This window comes from Coloeus monedula (genome assembly GCF_965178545.1).
Source record: "Coloeus monedula genome assembly, chromosome: 9".
Lineage (NCBI taxonomy): Eukaryota > Metazoa > Chordata > Aves > Passeriformes > Corvidae > Coloeus > Coloeus monedula.
In genome coordinates this window covers 7353036-7369812 of record NC_138789.1, presented here as the reverse complement: position 1 = coordinate 7369812, position 16777 = coordinate 7353036, and the positions used below count along the sequence as shown (strand labels likewise).

The window sequence follows — 16777 nt, the reverse complement described above, 5'->3', positions numbered from 1 at the left end:
GCTGAACTGCCATTTCCCAGCAACAGCAAAGCCATCACACTTATTTGTTTGGATGAGCCACAGCAAGAAACAGGACAAGGTAATGAAAACCTCACAGTGCCCAGGTGCTGTTCCCTGCCCAAATAACACACACCATCCTTGGGATATTTCCCAGCCCATTCAAACACTGATGAGACAAACAGTTAACTCTCCAAACCAGTACAAAGGCTATGGATGAGGAGCACACTTCGAAGGACATCAAAGCTGATATTTTATGCTAATCCATCTGCTTACAGGAGAACAAATGCCATTTTCCTTGACAACTCTTCTGAAACCAGATCTGAGCAACCAAGCACATTTCAAACCCTTTTGAAACATCAGTAAACCAAATGCTCTTACTTTCAGTGCAAAAATTCCCAGGAACAGCAGCTCATTCAGTGACTTCCACAAAGCATACAACCCCCAGGAACTGCACCCAAAACACAGGCACTGCCACACACACCCCGAGCCAGGTGAGCACCTGAACACTGCCTGGCTTGAAGACCCTAGCTCTGGTTTATACACACGAGAGCCTCCACCAAGTAAACTTCACAGCATGCAAAAGCTGCTCTCAGTTTTACTTTTGCTGCGTGCTTTAAAAATTAGACTGCTTTCCGGCTGGAGCAGGGGAAGCATTTAAGCTCCTGATCAAAAATAGTTATTGCCCTGCAAGTAACTGTGCTGGGAGGCAGCCTGGCCTGCAGACTTGCAGCTGCTAGATGAGAAGGAACAAGCAGGCCACCTCAAAAGAAAGGCACAGCTTGTGACAAGCGACACAGCCACATAAAGCTCTGCAGGAAAGGCTGAAGTGGTTCTAGAGGAGGAAACGTGTTCTAGACTCCAGCACACAACAAGAGAGCCCACGCATCTGTTTTTCCAAACAAAAGGAGCTCGTCTCCTCCTCACCTGGAGACCCTCCACTAGAGCTGCACCAACCCAAGGACAGGGTCTTCATGTGTGGTAGCCCCTCATTTTTGAGGGATCCCTTCTCCAAGGATACTGGCTGCAGCAAGCACAGCACGCTCATCAGAGCTCTCTAGGCAATTCATTATTTTAAACAAATGAGTGATTAGCAAGGATCCACTCTCTCCTTGTGAAGCTGGCTGCATGCCCTGCAAGCCTCCACATCACTGTACAGTATCATAATCCAATTAAACCTCACCATGAGAGAAGCTTCACACTATCACATTCAATTAGCCAGTTAAGCCTCTTATCATCTGCACGTTAGGATCCATTCGGACTGAAACTCCCCCAGCACTGATTGGGCATCCTTCAGCCAAACAAGGACACACAGATGTCACATCTGGAGCTGCAGGAGGACCATACAGCTTAGGAAATTCATACTGCTGGCTTATAGGGAGGGAGAAACACAGGAAAAATAAAACACAGTGACCAGTTCCTGTCCACTCACAGTTACATGCTGAGGTGACTCGCTCCCCCTCATTCTCCTGCTCCCCAACTTCCCAGGGAAATGGGTCAATTCTGAAGGAACTCAAGGGGCCCAGAGGAATTTCAATGGAAAGGCAAAGTCTAATAGAGGACCTGGCAACAGAGAGTCGTCTGGCAGCCAGCCACCAATTCCATAGGAAATACCCTCCCTAGAAGGTCACCATAACGGTGGCAAAATTTGGCCCAAAAGAATTGGAAAAAGCTGCCAAGATGTGACGCAAATGAAGCCAGCGAGCAGGCCAGCTTCCTGCGTGAGGCCAAAACACGGAGTGCTCTTGGAAGAAAGAAAGATTAAGGGTTGCAAGGAACATAATGGCCTCTTGTAACAGCTGAGTTGTTGCTTTGCTTTTCTTGGCAGAAAAGAGGGATGTTTTGTTGCTGGTTGATTAATCTATTATGCAAATCATTTCATAGCTAATTTGATACAGCCACAAGCTTGCCACAGAAATTGTCCGCCTGCTCAGAGCTGATGAAAGGTGGAGCATCAACAGCTCCATTTGACAAGCACTTTTATTTCCTGGACAAGCAGCTGCAGGGTCACCTCCTGCCAAGCAGGGCTGCAGGAGCACAAGCCAGACCTGCCAGGGACATGAGGGGAAGGTCCTTTGGGCACCCTCACTTCGTGGAAGGCAAGGAAAGAGGCCTTTCAAAAGAGCAGCCCACTCCTTCCACTACCAACATCCTTCTGTACTGGGCATGCATAAAGCATCCAGGTGAAAACCATGTAAAATCCCATCCAGAGACTTTGGCTAGCAGCTTTGAGATTTTAAAATCTATTTCAGAGCCGTTCTTGACATGCACAAGCTTCACCTTAAAAGATGACTCAAAATAGGTCTAACTGGAACTCTGACTCCAACAAACCACTCAGCCTCTAGACAGAACACTTCCACTGAATAATACAAGCATCCAAATTACATTCAGCAGTATCATACAAAGATAGGATTTACATGGGGAGTACTTAGGGATCACTTGGGTTTGATCTCTTCCCCAAAGACTGAGGAGGAGAAATAGGATGTTCTAGCTCCAAGAAGGGTTGGTTCTGGCCACTGAGCTTTACTCCAAGAAATTTATGTCCATTGCTCAGCTGTGGATGATTTTCCTCATGCATCTCACACATTCAGCATCACCTAAGTGATATTTTTAAAGCCTGTCCTGTGCCCTCATTTGTATTCAATTTCCTTACAAGGTAAAATGTTAGGCATTTCATGCTATTCAAACAAAGTCAAAACAAAGCCTCCAAATAAGCACTGCTGAAACGTACCTAGTCATCTGAGTAATTAGACATTTTCCTAGTTCCAAATGTACTGAAAAACTATTGTCAGCTCACAATGAACGTGCCAGAAGTTATCCTAACCAACAACAGTTCTCTCCTAAATGTTAGCATACCCACAGAATAGAAAGTTAAGATACATTTAAATTAACATCTCTCCCTACCTGAATTAATCAGTGTTTTTAATTATGTAGCATCATCTGATCATAATTATTACTCCAGCAAGTTGTTCACCTTTCTCTGATGATATGATGCACAGTTGCCATTGCTCAAGCCAGGTCAGAACATGCTCTCACTGGCCAAGAGAAGTTCCCATTCCCAGTGTAGGCATGCATCCCTCATACCAAGGGGCAGTGTTTCACCTCCAAGTGAATTTGTGGCAAATCCTCATGGGGAAGAGTCAGCTGTGGATTTCACACAGGTGACAAGGCCCTGAACACTGCTAGTAAAAGGAATTACAACGTATGGGTGTAAACCTGCAGATTGCTGGAGTGGCTCCATGCCCCAGCAGTCCTCACTGTGCCCCTCCTGGTCACACATCTGTGGTGCTGTCACCTTTACATGCTCACAGAGCCCTCTGCAACTCATTAGCCTCCAGGAAGCAGACAGCCAGATAGGTCAGTGGAAGAAGATGGGAGCTGGCAGAGAGAGAGGAGCACATAGCCTGGGGCATGAGCAGGATCCACTCAGCTGCCGTGAATCCGAAATCTCACCCCCATCAGTTTCCACTGCCCCTGGGGATGTCTGTACCAGGGCTGGTGTGAATGTCCGAGTGTTGCACGGCCATTCCACAGCACTGAGCAGTCACATCCCTGCACCCCCAACCTCCTGTGAGTCCAGGGGATGTGTGTGGATTCCTTTCACGTTTCCTGACCCAGCAGGCAAGCTCCAGAGGTGAGCAAACATATGAAATGTTCAGGCAGTGCCCAGTCAACAACCTCAGATCTCCAGCACCATCTTTTCACAGGTCTGTTCCACAGGCTTCTTCCTTCATGTCCCCAAGGGACACTGGGTCATACCTGCTCCACATCCAGTTTGGTCTCAATCCGCTGAACTTCATTTTACAGTTCAAAGCTTAGCAGCAATTTTTACAAGTTTGTGACAATTAAGGCAGTAGCCTGAAACAAAACCTACTCCAAATGGGAATACTGGTTATTACTGCCTTCTCTTGCTTCAGCAGACCCTTCCAACAGAACCTTCCCCCCAAGACCACTCTTCCTCTGGACAACCTCCACATGGTGCCATCTCCTCATGAGGCTCCTTCAAGATGGGACAGTACTGCATCCTGCCATTCACACCTACAGATTCATCAAAATATTGGAAAGTAAAAAAACCAACACCAAAATCTACAGAAAAATTCTTACTTCCACTTTCTCAGTGTGAGGAAAATGAGAGGAAAAGGTGTTGATTCTCTCACTGCCATGCAGCAAGAAGATCACTCTCAGTGTTTACAGGTGGTAGGGAGAACTTTATGTAGTGTAACCTTCCTCAAAGGAAAGTCTTTCAGTGCACAGAAGAAAGAAACAGCAGGAGAAGGTAGGCATCTCTCCCTTCTGGTATGCAGTGGATACGCCCAGATAGTGAGACATTTTGAGTCACATTTCTGGGATGACTAAAAGAAAGTAGTTGCATTTCAGAAGCACTATGGTCAAACCTCCCAGGAGCTACATGTGCTGAAGAATAAATCAGAAAATCATTTCTGCAGATGGCAGAAGAGTAAGAGAGGCCAGAACAAATGCAAAACACTACCTCACCTCATGTTTCACTCTAAGCACACAACTGCAGAACAACACCACGACTCTTCACTATTATTCTTCCTTAAGTTTAGACACAGCCTTTTGACACAAGGAAACTCCATGGATGCACCAAGGCAGCCTTCCAGATTTTGCTGACACCCCACCCAAGCTGAATGGACTTTCAGAAAATGACCTACCAGAGTGTGTTGAAGAGCAGTGCCTTCAAGGTCTCCCTCCCACAGTCCAGCTCCCAGCCATCATCTGGGAAGCATACACACATCCAGACGAGGCCCTCCACCTCAACACCCACCCACACAATTTAGAGCAGTGCAGGCACAGACCACTTCAGGCACTGCTTCCACCCAGTGCCCCCTGCTCCAGCTTACGCTAGGAGAAACAGCATAGAAATGGGGTAACGTTTACTGAACCAAAAATAAAAGGAAGCAACATTCCTTCCCCAAACACATGCTCCTCTTCATGAATCTTCTGACTTTGTGCCAAGTTCAAACCTCTTCTCTGCTTGGAAAGCCCATCCTGCCAACAGAAACCCAGAAGGGAACTCATAACTCGTGGAAATCTCAGAAGAGACCAAGGCAGTTCCACAGCGTTTGACCGCACACCAAGGCCCAGTCTCCTCCACATCCGCCTCTCACGTCCCAACAGACGTTTGCTGGGACAACAAGCTCATTTGGGATATGGTTTCCCACACAGAAGTTTTCACTCTAGTAACTCTCACTTTAAGATAAGGACTCCTAAATGCTGCTGTGCCATAGTAAAAATGCTTACAATATGAACTTAAAAGGCAGAGGCAGTGGTGTAACTTAAAGGCTTTCAGACTCCTGCTTTCTCTGAGAGAAAGATTTGTTGCAAAGCCTGCAATGAAATGCAAAGCATGACGATAAATGATTAGAAACAGCAGCACTGACTGGAGACTGCTGCAAAATTCGGTGTTTGTCCAGCACACACCTCACCATGCTATAGGACCAACATCCCTGCAGAACCTGCAACCTCAGCTGCTCCTGCCCTCACTTTGGGTTAACAAAAGCCACTTGGCACCCACGGCTACAACTGCAGACCTGTCACACGCTGCAGCCTGTATGCAGCCTTTGCACACGTGCCCAGCCCATGGGGGGCACTGCATGTGCAGCAGAAAACTCCTCATCTGTGGAAAGACAGGCTCATTTGGTTGGCAGCAGCAGATGCAGCAGCTGGATGTCAGCTTATCTCCCTGGCTCTAGGGAAAAACGGCACGCAGGAACAGCAGGCAAAGGTGATGGCAACAACGGGGCTGAGAGCAGAGGGACCCCCTGCTACATACAAACTCCCTCAACCGAAAGCTTTGTTCCTAGAAGGTCCCAAATGGCCCAGGTCTTCCACCAATGCCTCAGGGCAGGCAATGTGAGCACTTTCATCATCCCCTGCTTCACAGCTTGCTTCAGCAACTCCAGACTATCCCCCTCAAACCCCAGTTCTGTCCCACCTGCCCAGATATCCACATGTGCTTTACATTCCCCAGATTCCTTCGGGCACCTCAACCAGCTGCCTCCAATCTGCTGCCCACCACAATTCCAGCACGCAGGACCCACCCTAATTGCCATTCTGTGCACCCCACCCCCTACCACATCAAAGCAGGGTCAGTGTCCTTACACTGCATTTTCTGGTCATCTACAGACTCGCAAACAAGCAAGCTATGTTGTGAGCTTGTTTGCAGATCTGCAAGTATCAGCATAAATGATAATGCAGAATGAAAAATCCTTGACAGTGTCGGACATGTGGGCTTTTATTTGTTTAACAGCCACTATTACAAGGTTGGATGAGATGGAAACCCAACTGCCTCCCTGTAATAAAGGGTGCAATGGAGAGAATTGTTTTCAGAGCAGTGCTATGAGATGCCTCCATGTCCTCTGCACAGCAGGGACAATGCCAGTTGTGCTGGAACCACAGAATCACAGAATGCTTTGGGCTGGGAGGGACCTTAAAGATCATTTAAGTCCAACCCCATGCCAGGAGCAGGGACACTTTCTTGTCTAGTGCAAAAATGAAAAAGCACCAACTGCTCCTCCAGCTATTCTCATCCAGGCAACAACTTCCATAGCAAAGGGACTCCTTGAAGAGGGGCACATTCCCCTGGGTGCCAATCCCTTCCCAAGATCTACCGTTGCAGAAAAGAAAGGCAGAACGAGACACAGGCTGAGAAGGTTGCTGCTCAAGGCACTGCTAGCACAGATAAGGTATTATAAACCAAGATTACCTGCAATTGAAGGACTCAGGTTTGCTTCTACCCCTCTATCTTCCTGCCCACGATGTCAAACCACTACGACCGTGGGCAGTGTTTATGCCGAGACAGTTACTCGTCCCTGCAATACAGGGGCATGGCCACCAAGCCCACCCTGCTATCTGGATGGCGCAGAAGACAGAGGGATTTGGGGGGTTTGTAAAGCTTGCAAAGCTTTACGTTCCTGCCAGGTCAGCCTGATGACTCTGTTCCTTTTCTGCTCGCTCACTATGTCCTCGTTTAAAACAAAGCAAGAATAAAAGAGAATGAGAAGCGCTTCAAAGATTTTTGTCAGGCAAAGATCTGTCTCAGGCATTCTGTTCTGAGCTAGGCTTGAAGAGCGCAAAATTTATAAAAACTAAGAGGAATGCCTCCCATGCGGGCTAAAAACAGCGCAGGCAGGGACCACGGCCGCGTGTTTACACACACCAGAGGCGGGGAAACAGACGAGACGGGGACAGGGTGAAAAACCAGCACTGGAGAAAGCGATGCCCAACCCGAGCCCATCCCTGTGGGGCATTCCCAGGGAAAGGCGCCGTTAACAGGACACTCCCTGGGGATGGCGGGGCTCGGGGGAAGCCCCAAACCCTGCCACCAGCACACATCCCACGCTAGGGGTTTGAGGGGGGACACTCACTGTGAACGTGACCCCCTCACACACCTGACACAGACGGCAGCAACCCCGCCACCCTTTTTAGGGTCGGGGGTTCCTACACCTCCACCCATCCCAAAATCCATTGAAGGGACAGAAGGAGCCGTGCCCGTTACTGCGGCAGAGGCGAGGGGTGGGAAGGGACCCTGAAATTACGGGAAGGACAGCACAGGTGCCTCGAAAGGGAGCTGAGGAAGCAGCCGCGAACCTCGGGGAGGAAGGGGGTGGGGTCCGCGCCCTCGCCCTCCCGTTACCTGGGGACACAACTGGGGCTGGAACCGTCGATCTCCCAGGTGGCGAAGAGGTTCATAGGCACGGGCCGCCCCAGGGCCCCGGTGCCGCCGGGGAAGCTGAGGCGGCTCCGCTCCGCCGCCGCCGCCATGGCTGTGCCCGCCGGCCTGGCGCGCGCCCACCGGGCCGCCGCCACCGCCCCGCCCCGCCCGCGGGGGGCGCGTCACAGGGGGCGGGGCTAAGGGTGCAGGGGCGGGGCTGGGCGGTGGGCGGGGCTACTTGGCAGGGCGTGGCTTGAGTGTGGGCGGTGCTTCCTGAGGAGGGCGTGTCCCTGCTGAGGGGCGGGGCCGTGTAGGGGGCGTGGGCGGGTCTAGCGGGCGGGTCAGAGCGGGGGCGTGTCCTTGCGGAGGGGCCGCGTCGGCTCTAAGCGGGCGCGTCTGTCCGTGAGGGCGTGGCCATCGCGGAGGGGCGTGGCCTGTCTTGCGCATGCGCATCCGGTGCCGCCGCACCTCCCACAGCCGGGCGGAAGTGCCGGTGGCGCGGCGGCCGCGGACCGGAAGCGGCGGTGGCAGTTTCCGGGCGGCTCCGTGGCAGGGCGGGCGGCGGGCGCGACTATGGTGCTGCTCACGATGATCGCCCGCGTGGCGGACGGGCTCCCCCTCGCCGCCTCCATGCAAGAGGACGAGCAGGTGGGGCTGGCGGGGCGCGGGCGGGGAGGGGCCGGTGTGTCGGTGAGGAGCGGGCGGAGGGTGACCCACCGGGACCCGCGCAGTCCCTTCGCACATCAAGGCGGCTCTGGCACAAGCGTTTCCCTCCCGGTGGTGGCGGGAGGGAGGCGGAGAGCCGGCCGGTGCTGTTAGGCTGGTCCCGGCAGTCCCGGAGCCCCCCCGGTGTTTCTCCGGTACCGCCCCAACAGCCCGTTCTCCTCCCTCCCTGCCCTCTCAGTCAGGCCGCGACCTGCAGCAGTACCAGAGCCAGGCGAAGCAGCTCTTCCGCAAGCTGAACGAGCAGTCCCCGACGAGATGCACCCTGGAGGCAGGAGCCATGGCTTTCCAGTGAGTATCGGGAGGGATGTGGGGGATACTGGCTCCTCTGCCGTGGAAACAGGCGAGAGCTCTTCTGAGTCAGGGTGAGGGTTTGGTAGAAGCGGGGCTGCCTGGAAGAGGTGGCCTGTCAGCCCCGCTGGAGTGCAGTAGTTGTGGGAAGGGGAGAGTGTCTGAGTTGTCGCTGCTTGGCACAGGTATCTGGCACTTGATTTTCATCCAGGGTCATAGTTCTGCCTTTGCAGAAGACAATACAGGTCCTGTTACCTTTCAGGTTTTTCTGCTTGTTTGCACTCTCTGTTGTAACTTCACTGTGTCTTCTGGACCTCCTGTATCTTGTCTTTAAAGAGATATGTCCTTGGTAAAGCCAGCCTAGCAGTACCACTGTGAGCTCTTCTGGCGCAGGATTGTCCTCTCTGTGCCATGTGAGAGCCCAGCTTTTCATGCATTAGAAGCACACGGAGCAGCTCTGAATATTTTTATTATTATTGTCTAATGTCTGGCAAACTTCTTCCTCTCACCTTGTAGATTCAGTCTTATTGTTGCTGGATTTGTTGGGTGTATTTAATTAATTTCCTAGACTGTTTGTGTGCTCTCGACTTAAAGCACTTTTGGCATTCTCCAGTAGTACACCTGCAAGGGAGCTTGGATGTGGAATAAGGAAAGCTTACAGAGAGTACAGGTCAGACATCCATATTCCTTAATCAGTAGCAGAGGAGGTGGAGAGGCAGGTGAACAGAGGGGGAATGGACAGTCACTGAAAGGCAGGAAAGCTCGTGTGTGAGAAAGGAAATGCTTCTTTCTGTGACATGTCATTACCTGGCAGAATAATGCCTGAGAACTTAGTCAAGGTCCTGTCAGGAATCAGAATTGTGCCATGACAGGAATACTTGTTACAAGTCTCTGAGATCAGATGCCAGGTGAGGTCTCCAAGCAGAGTTGTGCAGTTGTGGCAGGAATGATTCCCACATTTGGCACCACTTCTGCCATGCCACTAGCAGCAGGATCCCTCTCAGTTTCCATGTGATTCCGGGTGACTGGGTGTGTGTTTATGGCTGGGTGAGGGGGTGGCGGCCTTTGAATGCAGGGCAAGGTTGGCTTTAGGCCTCTGCTCCAATAACAGGAGCCCTTTAGCAAATCTCCCACCCTGTCCCTTTGTTCAGAGATTCGGCGACATGGAAAGATGGGAACAGGAGTTTTATGGATGGGCAATCTTTGGCAAAAGCCATGAAGTTCTGAGGGATACTTTTCTTGTGGTTGTCTTACATATGGTAACTGCAACAAGATTTTAAAAAATCTTTTCTCTGGGCTTCTGGTTGCCTTTGATAGGGAGTTACAGTTGCCAAAGGATGGCCCCGATTGGCCTGGCCGTCCCTATCTCCTGTTGGATTTGGATGTTGTTGCCAGAGTTAACTGCTAAGTGCTGCTCTTCATCTTGTTTTTTCTACCAGTTAGAGCTTCATAGAATTTAAAAACTCCCTCCTCTTTAAGTGTTTCCTTGGCACAGCATGGGTGTAGCTCTGACTGGCAATGAAGCCTTGGGAAAGAGCCTGTGTAAATCCCAGTAAACTCCTTCTTGAGTTACTTCCATGATGCAAGCCAAGCGATGTCTGGGAAGGTGGCAACACTTGCTCAGGAAATCAAAGCCTCTCAGTGATGGCTGTAATGTCACCAGTTCTGATGAGGAGGGAGGGCTTGGGCAGGCCTGTTTTGACAGCTGTCTCAAAGGAACAGCCAGCTTACCTGGCTGGCAGACAGGCAGGGACAGCAGTGTTCCTCCTTCTGGGTTGAGTTAGTCCCTAGATAGGTTTTGCTGGCCATTGGCAGCTGCTGCTGCAGAGCACTCGCAGCTGCCTCCTTTGAGGTGGGACATTACAGCAGGACCTGTGTGAAAAGAATACTTTCAGGTCAGAAAACTTCCTCTGCAGGAAGAGGAGGTAATGGGGCAATTTGAGATTTAGTCTAAAATAATGCTGACCGATGACCACACTGCTTGTTAACTCAACACACCAATTTTTTCCTGCCAAATCAGAGCTCTGACTGCTGAGGGCAGCGCAAAGCAGAACAGAGCATTTTGTGGTGGGAGTTAGTGTGGCCAAGGGTATTGCTGAACTTGCTGGGGTGGTGTTGAACATCTTTAGCTTCATCAATTCAAAGCAGAGCCAAGCCTTGCTGAAACATGAAGTTTAAATTGTGACCACTTAAGTGATTTCTGTCAAATGAAATGCCCAGGCTTCAGCTGCAAAAGCTGTGTCACCCTTTCAGCTGCAGCACTGGGGGCTGTCCAGGTACAGGAACACTGATGGCATCTGCTGTGCTGTCAGTAAGCAGGTGACCTTTGGCTGCTGGATGGCTGAAGTGATTCTTACCTGTTGTTTAAAAGCAACCCTTGGCCTTTGCTACTGTTACCAGGATAAAGCTTTTCTCTCTCAAAATGTCCAACATGATTATGAGAAGCCTAATGGCTGCACTCAGTGTGCAGTTAACAGTGGCAAATGGCCACATCTGCCCCTTGTGTGAGGACATGCAGGCAGCTGCTGTGCTGAAGCTTGGAGGTGGACACAAAGTGTAAAACTGAGAAGCCCAGCTGTGCAGGAGCTCTGGTCTGAACTTGACAAAATTGTCTGAATCTGGGGCAGAGTTAGGTGAGCTCGCTCTCTGTGGTGCTGACAGACACCAGCTTTAAATCCAACATACTGAATATCACATCAGGAAGAAGCAAGTGGGAAGGGCAGCTGAAGAGCTCCAGGCAGGACCAGCACAGATAAACAGAGCTGTGGTGATGGGACATGTTCCTGAGAGTGCTCTCAACTGGAGAGTGCTGCTCCAGCAATGCTGTCAGAATTCTCTTCTGGCACTGGTTCTCCTTATTTCAGAAGATTTGCTCAAGTCTTGCTCATCATGGCAGTGGCTAAATCAAGCTCCAGGTGATGATATATGGCAACCCCAATGTGTCAAGCAGGTGTCCAGGGGTAAGGGAAGAACAGAGGCTTGATGATGTAGTGTAGGGTTAGTCTAGGCACTGACGTGGTCCGAGCTGAGGAACATAAAAAGGAACAAAGGCCATGGGCACATGGGGGCATGCTGTGGAATGGATTATGGCAACTGGAGTTTCTTGCTTCTGATTGGGGTAGATCAGTTGTTGATTGAAGGCTGGCAGGGTTCACACACAGGCCATATAGAGGCAGGAGAAATGGATACTCCTGAGCCCAGGAACAAGTTGAGGATGGCTAATTCAGAGGACATGGCGCTGTTGGGGTATCTGGAGAAACAGTGGGGGGAAGTTGTAAGCCTGATGTGTCTATTAATAAAATTTTTAAGCTGCTTATTTTACTATGGTGCCCTGAGGACTGGATCATTTCTTTAATACACTGCTAATCTTTATGCTGACCAGACTAATGCTTAATGGCATTATGCAGAAAGTCAAAGGAAGGTAACCTAAAAGTAGCATTCACACTCCACTCTGAAGAATATAGATAAGCATTCAAATGTGTTTACAGGGCTGTTTACTGTCTCCACCCCCTTGGTTTTGGTGGGAGTATTGTAGCCTTTATTTTTATATTGACTGAGTGAGGAGGAAAATTCAGTCGGGAATGTGGAGCAGCAGAGTGATATAGTGAAGCCTAAATAATCTCAAGGTTGGTGGTGGGATGAGAAGAGGACCCATGTGCCCTCAGCTGCAGGGCAAACCAAGCAGCATTACACAGCAGCAGGTGTCAGTGTGTGCTTTGGGGCTCCTCACCTTGCAGCTAAAGAGCTGGTAGCACGGTCACACCTACCCATGGCAAGCCTGTAAGGTCACCAGAACCCATCTAGCACCAATACTCTTCCCCAGGTGCCCTTGAGGTGATGCATGTGCATAGCAGCACCCCTCCAAGAGGATGGTGGTGGTGGAGGAAGGGGATATCCAGCCCTCCAAAATGGAAAGGGACAGCTGGTAGTCAGTGGGTGGCTTCCTAGCACACTGAGACCAAATTCCTGTGTGTCTCCTCATCTCAGTGCCTCAACTTCGCGTTTGTGGGCCTCAGGTACTTGGCTATGCTGCCAGTTAGAGATGTGTTGGCCACCTTCCCCTCTACTCTGCTGGCAAATTTTCTTGTGCTCCCCTCCTCCTGACTGCAGGGTGTTCTCTCTTTTATAGTCCAAAATTATAACTCTTTTGTTGCTGGTATTTTCGTTAAGCTCATGGTATTCACAGGCCAGCTTCTGTTCAACTGAAGTCAAAGCCCAGGACTGTTGGCAGGCGTGTAGGGTCTGAGGCTACAAGAAAATTTACTTTGGCCAAAGAAAAGATAAGCTATTGCTTTGCAGAAAGGTTTACACTTTATCCAGTCATAGAAAACCTGAAGTTCTTGTACCCAGTTCTCATTGCCTCATAGGAAAAAAGGTATGCAGGGTGGTGCTTGATAGGATAGGTTAAAAACTGATTGATTAATACTCTGTCTGCTGTTCTTTTAGCTACATCATCGAGAAAGGAGTGTGTTACCTGGTCCTGTGTGAAGCTGGATTCCCCAAGAAACTGGCCTTTGCTTATCTGGAAGACTTGCACTCAGAGTTTGATGAGCAGCATGGCAAGAAGGTTCCAACAGTGTCCAGGCCCTATTCCTTCATTGAATTTGGTGAGGTCCCTCTCCCTATGGCTAGGGAAACTTGCTGGGAGGGAGCAGCAGCCACAATATTTTCTGCAGCTTGTCCTATAGAATTGACAGTTCAAATTCTTCTTGGCACTAGAGACACGGGTGTTCTGAGCAGGAGAATAGAGAAGTGGTAGGGAAATGGTACATGTCCTCAGATTCTGATGACCTGCTTTTAGTCTCTTGGCCTCACTCCAGGGAATATTTGCATGTAGTCTTCTGGCTGTCTCAGCAATGCTCCCACTCCTCCAGCAGCCAGGCTGCTCTGTGTTGGGTGAGACTCCCCCTGATAGCCATATCTCCTTCCAGACACCTACATCCAGAAAACCAAGAAGCTCTACATTGATAGCCGGGCGAGGAGGAACCTGGGCTCCATCAACACAGAGCTGCAAGATGTGCAGAGGATTATGGTGGCCAACATCGAGGAGGTCTTACAGCGAGGAGAGGCACTGTCAGGTACTGGGAATGGCCAATGTTTGGCACACAGTTCTATGTCTCCTCGGTCAGCTGTGTGGGCAGTGTCCTGAAGAGAAAGGCTTGACCCTCCTGAGAAAAGCAGTGACCACAGTGGATGTTTCAGTTGGATCAGTTGTATTCTGAAACACCTGGCAGGTGCTTCTTTGGGGAGAGACCAGCACCTCACCAGCTTGGGTGGCTCTCACCCAGCAGGACAAGCACTGAAGCACTGCAGGGAGGCACAGGCCATGCCGCCGTGTGAAACCGCTGCGTTTCCAGCAGCTCCTGAGAAACTTGTACACTTAATGTAACTTTTGGGGAACATTCAGGCAGTCCTGACTAACTTCTCTCCCCTTTCCCTTTAACAGCTCTTGATTCCAAGGCGAACAACTTGTCCAGTTTGTCCAAGAAGTACCGCCAGGACGCAAAGTACCTGAACATGCGTTCCACGTACGCCAAGCTGGCGGCTGTAGCTGTGTTTTTCATCATGCTGATTGTCTATGTGAGGTTCTGGTGGCTGTGATCTGGCTCAGTCATGGAAGAGGGAAAGCCGGTAGCCTGGCAGGTGGATGTGTGCAGGACACTGTTCATGGGGGATGTGCATTAGAATCCACACAGGACCATCACTTTTACAGGAGTGTCCTGAAGTTGTTGGGTGACACCTGGCTACTGCATCTCTTAGTGGAGCCTAACAATAGGTGTAAAGGCTTGTTGACTGCAGGCTTTTCCTCTCAGGCAGTTTGCACTAGGATACTGCAGAGTTTGGCCTCCCAAGGTTCTTCCCCCTCCCGGGGCACTCTGGGAACAGTCAATCAGTGCTGTTTAGCATAATCACATTGTACGTCCTCCTGTTGAGTAACTCTAGTGGGAACTGGACTCTAATGAACATTCCTTGTGTTAGTAATGTTTGCTTTTTTAGAATCTGGGTCTGCAGTTATTTTTCTTTCTTTCTTTCTCAAGACTCCCCTGTTTGAAGGCAAGTATTTCACTGTACATAAACCAGCTTTCACCTCTGTCAGAATACCTGTCGAGTGTTCTGTGTCTGACATCCCAGCTTGTTACGCTTTAAATTGCTTTAGGAAGAAATGGATGTTAAACTATGCCTTAAAATACATTCTGTCCAGTACTAGGAGGGACAGTGGAAGGCTTCTGTATTAACTGGTTCCTGCAAAATTAAACTCCGGATTTCTAAGTGTCCACTTTCCCTCTCCTGACAGCTGTGTGTGACAGTATGTTTCCACATGAACAGGGTGTGTAATTCAATGCTGTTGGAATGGGCACAGTGCAAACTATGTCAGCACTCTCTATTTTTCCCTTCTAGATGCAGATTCACTACATAATTTCCTTCCTTTTTATAACTGTGCTTTCCTTCCGAAATGTGTCAAAACTGCCAGCATTTCATCTCTGGGATCCTTGTTTTCTTTCTCCCTCTTTCCCTCACCCAAAACAACCAAAAAACCAAAACTGAATGTTGTTGTGAAGAAAAGGCAGTGTTTCTTTAAAGAACACTTTACATGAAGGATTAGGATAACTTTAAAACCGTGGAATCCTTTAGAAACACCACCTCTTTTTCCTGTGCTCTCCTTCTCCCTACCTCACTTGGGAAGTTGAAACTGTAGGTGAAGAAAAACTCATTATGGGGCAATAGTATAGAGCTTCTTCTTTCTTATGGGCCAATCTGTATATCACCACTGTAATGTGATTTTTTAAATTTTTTTTTTGGTCCACCTGTGCTAAGAATAACATTTTAGCAGTCAGATTTTGGTTTTATTAAAAAAAAAAAAGAGGAAAAAGCAACCCCAGAGGTCCGGCACTGTGCTGCACTCAAGTGCCTGCCACTTGGTAGAGGAAGAAAGTAGTGTCACAGAAGGAAGTTTCAGGACTTCCCAGCACCTTTGACAAGCACATAACCTTGTGTAGTTCTGGATGTATAAATTGTGAGCCTGGACGTGTTTCCTGCAATGGGTGGGAAACAGCTGTTGGCCTGTCTGGGAATGCTCCCCAACTTGGCACCATGTTGGACTGGCAGAGGAGCAGTCAGCACTCGTCCACTGATAAACCCAGTAAATCTGAGCTGCCATGTAGTCTAAAGTAATCCAGTTTCTGCATGATGCCTCCAAGTGTTACTTTGTAGATTGCTTTATTATAATTATTATCATTATTTTAAGTCCTTTTAAGTGGTGTCCCTACCAGGTGAATGTCCCAGTGACGTAGGTCTGTGTAATGTAGGTGCTGGAAGGTCTCACCGTTCAGACACCGACCGTCCGTGGATTGTTGTGATTGAGGGGGGTGATGTTTCTGCAGCGCAGGGCAGCTCAGGGAGCAGCTGCCTCCTGCAGCCCCAGTGTCAGCAGTGAAATAAATACTTCTGAAAAATCCCCTCTGCAGCATGGAGTGTCCTGTGTCTCTTTCCTGTGACCTTGGAGGATGCTTTCCTTCCTTCCAGGGACACAAGAGGGTAAAGACCTCATAGATGGAGCCACCTGGGATAAGGGCTCCTTTCAGGAGGCAGAACTAGTGGAAAGACATGAGCTTGATCGTTTTCTGGTGGAGACGCTGTGCTTTGGTTATAGCAGGGGTCTCTCCCTGCTGGCACATCTCTGCCTGTTGGCAGGCAGCCTTCTCAGCCTGGGTGGAATTTTATGGGGACAGTTTTGTGGCGATGCTGTTCATAGGGGGCACACGAAAAGCAGCATAAACTGGGAGTGAGTGGGGTGTGTATCCCCCATGGGCTGCGCCAGTGTGAAGAGGGCGTGGAGCTGCAAGTGCCGCTTGCCTAGAGGGAATACGAGGGGCCTTCCTCTCCGCAGGCCAGCGTGGGCCTCCAAGGGACACCTTACAAGCAATTCCTTCGCTGCGTTCAAAACACGGAGCCCCCTTTCGTCCCCTGAAGAGCGGAGAGGTGCTGCTGCTGCTCCGTGCGAGGGAGGTGTGAGCAGGGTTTGGAGTCTCTGCGCCTCCTGAGCAGCCAGGTGTGAGCTCAGCTCCTGTGCGGCTGCTTGGGCAGAGGGGA

The 16777-nt window shown here is 49.9% G+C and overlaps 2 protein-coding genes across 6 annotated transcripts in view; one reads left to right on the top strand and one right to left on the bottom strand.

Moving 5' to 3' along the window:
• The window catches only part of PACS2 (phosphofurin acidic cluster sorting protein 2), a 78052-nt gene extending 70240 nt beyond the window's left edge, over window positions 1-7812 (bottom strand). For all 5 annotated transcript variants that reach the window (XM_082287082.1, XM_082287084.1, XM_082287083.1 and 2 more), the window contains exon 1: window positions 7655-7812. In XM_082287082.1, coding sequence (XP_082143208.1) covers window positions 7655-7782 — 128 coding nt within the window. In that variant the 5' untranslated portion in view covers window positions 7783-7812. The remainder of the gene's footprint in view (window positions 1-7654) is intronic.
• A 353-nt stretch (window positions 7813-8165) lies between these two features.
• SEC22B (SEC22 homolog B, vesicle trafficking protein) lies at window positions 8166-16142 on the top strand. The gene is made up of 5 exons (XM_082287094.1): window positions 8166-8320; window positions 8577-8686; window positions 13133-13293; window positions 13618-13764; window positions 14133-16142. Exons 1-5 carry the CDS (start codon window positions 8246-8248, stop codon window positions 14285-14287), a joined length of 648 nt encoding a protein of 215 aa, XP_082143220.1. The 5' UTR covers window positions 8166-8245; the 3' UTR covers window positions 14288-16142.
• The last annotated feature ends 635 nt before the right edge of the window (window positions 16143-16777 follow it).

Excerpts from the sequence above, each read along its gene's own strand:
- SEC22B (XM_082287094.1), top strand. The coding sequence starts at position 8,246 with ATGGTGCTGCTCACGATGATCGCCCGCGTGGCGGACGGGCTCCCCCTC. Across the intron at positions 8,687-13,132 it reads GCAGGAGCCATGGCTTTCCA|CTACATCATCGAGAAAGGAG; the intron begins GTGAGTATCGGG and ends CTGTTCTTTTAG. Across the intron at positions 13,294-13,617 it reads CTATTCCTTCATTGAATTTG|ACACCTACATCCAGAAAACC; the intron begins GTGAGGTCCCTC and ends ATCTCCTTCCAG.